The 5705-nt window shown below is 59.2% G+C and overlaps 1 protein-coding gene across 2 annotated transcripts; it reads left to right on the top strand.

The window, feature by feature from the left end:
• Positions 1-8: 8 nt before the first annotated feature.
• ENSA (endosulfine alpha) lies at positions 9-5500 on the top strand. Of its 2 annotated transcripts, XM_026863976.1 has the most exons (4): positions 9-222; positions 2289-2414; positions 4817-5128; positions 5247-5500. In XM_026863976.1, the coding sequence occupies exons 1-3, from the start codon at positions 145-147 to the stop codon at positions 4985-4987; spliced, it is 375 nt and encodes a 124-aa protein (XP_026719777.1). In that variant the 5' UTR covers positions 9-144; the 3' UTR covers positions 4988-5128; positions 5247-5500. The 2 variants fall into 2 exon arrangements, with proteins under 2 accessions (XP_026719777.1, XP_026719778.1); XM_026863977.1 differs by lacking the exon at positions 9-222 and adding an exon at positions 235-472 and having other exon boundaries at positions 4817-5500.
• Positions 5501-5705: the final 205 nt, after the last annotated feature.

A 5705-nucleotide genomic window follows, 5' to 3' on the forward strand; every position in this document is an offset into this window, starting at 1 on the left:
CGCTCAGCATCGCAGCGGGAGAAGCTTTTCCCACTTCCCTGGTGTCAGTTCAGCGCAGGGGGTGGGCGTAGGAAGGAGGCAGATGTGCTGCCTTGCGGGCACCGAGAGCAGGTGGTGGGCGCTCTGCCACGGCGGAGGGACGTGATGGGCGGCTCCGCCGTGGGCAGCTCCAGGATCCGCTGGCAGGTGTTGAGGACACCGGGTTTGGGTGCTGCCCAGGAGGTGGGTGAGCAGTGGGGTGCAGCAGCGCACCCGGAGAGGCGGGGTGATGGGAAACAGTCCTGTCTGCAGCCGGACAGGGAGGAAAGAGTTTCGGAGATGAAGAGCTGAGGGGAGCAGGCTGAGGTGATGGAAGGGCTGTGGGAGGCAAAGGTTTGGTTCCTGCTCCCAACACCCCCCCAAGCCCATCTGACGTGGGGGCTTGGGGTGCCTGGCGCTGGCCGTGGCTCTTATTCCTGGAGCTGTCATGGAGGTGGGTAAGAAGAGCCGGGCTGCTTCAGGCCGTGTGTGGGTGAAGCCCTGCAGAAGCTGAAGCTGAAGATCGTGATGAGACTCTCACACCTTCCCCCGCCTTCCCTCCCCGCTTCAGTCCCCCGGGGACCCCCGCGGACGGAGGCGTGAGGAGGAGCCTGCGCAGTTGAGGCTCCGAGTGGGATGCACCGAGCCTGCACGTCACATTGCTGCTCCCAGCTCTGCTTGTCCCAGTTTTAGCTGTTGGGAGCTGCTGTTAACTCAGGTTTGCTTTGTCTTTTCAAGACACAGCTAAGGAGCCGTTTCGTGGCAGCTTTTGCACGTGCTCTCTGCAGGGAGCTGGCCCCCACGGCCGCAGCCATGCTGTGAATTGCTGCTCCCCCAGCTTCACGCCAGTGGAAGATCATGTTGGAAACCTCCTGGGGTGGTGGCAGTGCCTTCCAACCTGGGGGCTCGTGGGCTCAAGCTCCGCTCTTGGCCACCCGGGAGGGGAAGTCGCAGTAGCTGAACGCACCAGAGCACGGGCCAAGCTGCAGTGCCTCGTCCTTGGGGAGCCTGGGACTCCCATCCTACCCGCCTCACCCCGCGTGATTGCCAGCTGCATCCTGCCAGCTTGCTGGTCCCGTCCAAACGCCGAGGGCTTTCCTTCTTCACAGATGGGGTGGAGGCTGGTGGTGGCAGTGTTCTGCCACGTTTATTGCATGGAGCGTGACGTCTCTGGTGGGCTGGGAGCAGGTCAGGGCGTGCACTGGGGAGCACGTACCTGGCATCCATCGGGGCAGCTGGGCTGGCAGGAGCAGAGCTGCTGCTGCTAAGTCTGCCAGCATCATCCCTGCTGGAAAGAGAACAGCGATGGAAAACATCCCTTGCCAACATCCTGTGAGACAGCGACTCGTGCGGTGGCTTGGCCCCAGGTGGCTGCTGGCAGAGGTGGCTGGTGGTGACGTGTTCCTGTTGGGGCTGGGCTGGTGCCTGGCCAGAACTCGGCCCTGCTGAGGCTCTCCAGGCCCTGCTGGGACCCTGGCACCTTCCCACCCCCGATGGAAGCTCCTGGCCCAGGCCTGCAGCGCTCCCTGAGGAGAGGGGCTGGTGGCTGGGGACCCCATCCCAAGCAGGTCCCTTCAGGTGTTGCTCAGCTGATGCTGCTTCAGTAGCTAGGTTGGGAGCTGCCTCAGAGCTCCTGCAGAGCAGCCAGGGCCTGGCACCTCCTGCCACAGTCAGCCCTAAGGTCCCAGGCTTTGAGGGGGCTGGGTGGCTTCCCAGAACGCCCCAAAACTCCTGTTGCTGTGAAACAGGTGCTAAAATGCTGCTTTGCTGCCTGTGCCAGTTGTCATTCCTGATAAGTTGGTTTGGAAGCAGAGGGTTTCTTCCATCTCAGCTGTCCTGCAATGGGGTGCAGCAAGGCCAACCCCTCCAGCACCGCAGCATGCTGCTGCTGCAGCCCCTTGTGCTCTGGGCTATGTGTGTCGATGCTGCTCTGACCCGTCACTGCTCAGGGGAAGTGCTGGTCCAGCAGACATCTGCAGTGACATTTTAAGCCCAGTATGCAAAGCCAAACATCAGTGCGAGCCCCGCTGCAGGGGCTGCTGTCTGGGAGAGGCAGGTAGAAGGTCTCTGCCTATTTCCACAAGTACTGGAGGTAAAAGCTATTTCTGTCTGGGGAAGTGTTTATAATATTCTCCAAGCACGTCTGGATTTTCCAGGGGCTCAGCAAGCCAGGCACCAGGGTTTGGACACACTGCTGAATATTGTGTTATGGCATCAGGTGTGCATTCTGTGGGGCTGAAGAGCTTTCCACTCCCCTCTTTGTTTTTCAGGACACGCAGGAGAAGGAAACCATCACCCCTGAGAGAGCAGAAGAGGCAAAACTGAAGGCCAAATATCCCAACCTAGGCCAGAAGCCTGGAGGTTCTGACTTCCTCATGAAGAGACTGCAGAAAGGGGTATTTATCTTTCAGCCATGGCTGATCGATGTCCTCTCCTCCCTCAACGGCACAGGCAGCCAAGCTCCAACCAGCCCAGATGAATCACATCAACATCCCCCAGGCCAAAAAGTCTGTTGAACCAATGGGCCAGGCTCCTTCCAGTGCCTGCACTGGACATGGGCCCAAAGCAGTGAGGGCTGCTGTGGCCAAGCAAGAAGGGCTTGTGCCTGCTCAGAACCCAAAAGCTGCTGCTTCTTGGGTAGTTTTGCTCTGAGGTGGATCCCACCCTGGCCTGACACCTGGCATCTAGAAGCAAAGCAAGTGTATAAATCCCTGTCCTGCCTGCTGCTGTGCTCCCTGTGTTCACCAGGCCATCGAGGTGCTGTGGGCCTGGGTTCTCCTCTCTGGTCTGTACTTTGCCTGGTTTCTGGGCTGGTGCAAAGGGCACTGAGAACACCAGTGAGTCAGCTGCCCGCATCCCCATGGCCGGCATCAGTGTGAAGAGCCAACTTTCTGAGTGTGCTCCCTGGAAATGTAGTTTAATCCCTCTCCCAGAGCCATCTGTAGCCCGCCTGGGTTGTCCCTGCTGGCTTTGCTCCTTGCGGAGGCTGCTGCAGAAAACGCAAATCTCTGCTGAGCTGCTGGCAGCCGGTGCCTTCCCCGGCTCTGACACACGGTGTCTCCGTGTCACGCTGCGCAGGCCGGCTCTGTTCTGCCACTTCCCTTTCAGCCTGTATCGAGAGCTGTCCCCTCTGCCTCAGCAGCGCCTGTGCGCTCGCTCCTGCTGTTGACCTGATCACTGGGACTCTTGGTTTAGGTCTGAGCTCCTAAAGCAGCCACAGGGAGGGGGGTTGTTTAACAGCTTGGCGCTGGAGCGGGGAAGAGCTTTTTTGTCTGGGCTCACTGGGGCCTGACAGCACGATGGAGCAGAACTGGGCTCTTCAGAGCTCCCTGTGCCCAGCAAAGCCCTGTCTGTAGCACCAGCACAAGCTGTTCTTTGGTGTGCAGCCCCTCCCATGCCGCTGCAGGGCGTGCAGAGTCCCGTGGTGATGTGTGTGACAGGGGAGTGACGTGCCCTTTACACCCTGGGCGGGTGGTGCGGGGCAGCCGGGAGGTTCCTCCGGCCACATCTTCTCAGCCGTTTCCCTGTGTCAGTTTGGCTGTTGGGAGCCTGAACGGTCTGGCAAAGGCCTCAGCACTGGCTGGGCTGTGCTCTGTGGGGAGAAAACCCTGCCTTTGTCACACCACCTCATCTGTTCACCAAACCAGAATAAACTATCAGCAAACGTCCCCTGGTTTTACCTCTGCCTGGAGGCATCTGCCGACGGCTGTGCCTGCATTTGGCTGTCCGGGGTCTCTGGGCTGGGATTGAATCCCTGTCATGCTGAGTGTGGGGCAGAGGCAGGGCATGACAAACCTGATCTTTCCCCAGCCAGTGCCCCGCCAGGCAGCAAAAGTTCAGAGGCTACGAACACTCAGAGGGAGAAAATGCACCCTGGTGTCTGAGTCAGACAGGCAGCTGCCGTAGGGTAAAGCTGCTTCCAGCTGGGGCAGGTCTGAGTCACTCTGGGGTTTGTGAGTGGGTGCTAACGGCCTTTTCAATCAGGCCAGGCTCCCTTGCTTGGATTTTCCTCTGGTGTGGTGTTTGTGACCTGATTTTGAGCAACCCCAGCACCTCGAAGGATCGTATTGCCAGCTGGCTGAACATGAGCCAGAGTGTGCCCAGGGGGCCAAGAAGGCCAACGGCATCCTGGCTTGTACCAGCCCTAGCGTGGCCAGCAGGGACAGGAAAGGGATCTGAGCCCTGGGCTCGGCACTGGGGAGGCCGCCCCTCGATTCCTGGCTTTAGTTTTGGGCCCCTCACCCCAAAGAGGCCATTGAATGACTCGAGCGTGGCCAGAGAAGGGCAACGGAGCTGGGGCAGGGTCTGGAGCACAGGTCTGCTGGGGAGCGGCTGGGGGAACTGGGGGGTTCAGTCTGGAGAAGAGGAGGCTGAGGGGAGACCTCCTGGCCCTCGGCAACTCCCTGCCAGGAGGGGGCAGAGAGGGGGGATGAGTCTCAGGAGCCAAGGCCCCAGCGCCAGGCCCCGAGGGAATGGCCTCAAGCTGCCCAGGGCAGGGTCAGGCTGGCTCTGAGGAAGGATTTCTGTGCAGAAGGGGCTGTTGGGCGTTGGAATGGGCTGCCCAGGGCAGGGGGGAGTCCCCGGGATCCCTGGAGCGGTTGAAGAGTCGGGCTGAGCCAGCGCTGAGGGATTTGGGGGAGTTGGGAACGGTCAGGTTCATGGTTGGGCTGGAGGAACTTCAAGGGCTTTTCCAACCAGGATGATTCTGGGATTCTGTATCTGTGGGCAGGTGTCTTTATCTGCTATGTCCCCATGCTCCTGCAAATCAAAGTAACCCAAACTCCTCTCCCTCTTCCAGCAAAAATACTTTGATTCTGGTGACTACAACATGGCCAAGGCAAAGATGAAGAACAAGCAGTTGCCAAGTGCCGGGCCAGACAAGAACCTGGTGACAGGAGACCACATCCCCACGCCGCAGGACCTCCCGCAGAGAAAATCCTCGCTTGTAACCAGCAAGCTGGCAGGGTAGCCTGCACTCACAGGCTGGGTTTTTTCCTATTTTTTTCTTTTGGCTAAATGGATTGAACTTCACTGTACCATAGGGACGGGAGCACCAGAATCCACATAGTTATTTGAGTATTTACAGCAAACACACACCAAAACTGAGAAGGTGAGCGAGAGGTGTCGGTAGCCCAGGACACACAGGCAGATCTGTTTGGGTGGTTCCTTTTAGCGAGTCGGTTTGCTGCCTTAATTTTCATGCTGTTTGAAACCATCCTCACTTGCAGAGCGGCTGAAGCGCTGCCTCCTCGCTGGGAGAGTCGAGCGGCCCCGGGAGAAGCAGGGAAGTGCTCGGAGTCGCTCGCTGTTGGCTGGACACTGGAAGGAGGGGAGAGCTCGGAGCTGTGGCGTGTGAATGCTTTTCAGGCATCTGGTGTCTGCAGAAGAGGAACCTGTTGGCCATAAAGTGTGATACGTGATCTGGAAGTTTAGTTAAGTGTGTGCATTAGAGCTTCGAAGTGAAGAAATTAGCTGATACGCAGAAAATACCGTGGCTGGGCTGAGCTGCCTGGGGTCTGTCCCCTGCTTGCCCCAAGCAGCTGAGCTCGTGGGGGGGACGATGTGCCCGGCAGCTGTGGGAGTGGGGTTGGGCAGTGTCTGCAGCGGTCTCGTGGCTTGGAGCCGCGATGGGGCGTTTGCTGTCCCGGGGGTAGAGCCCCACGGCAGCTGCATTGAGTGTGGCTGGG

This window comes from Athene cunicularia, assembly GCF_003259725.1.
Source record: "Athene cunicularia isolate RWA chromosome 25 unlocalized genomic scaffold, athCun1 chr25_part1, whole genome shotgun sequence".
In the NCBI taxonomy this organism is placed as follows: Eukaryota; Metazoa; Chordata; class Aves; order Strigiformes; family Strigidae; genus Athene; species Athene cunicularia.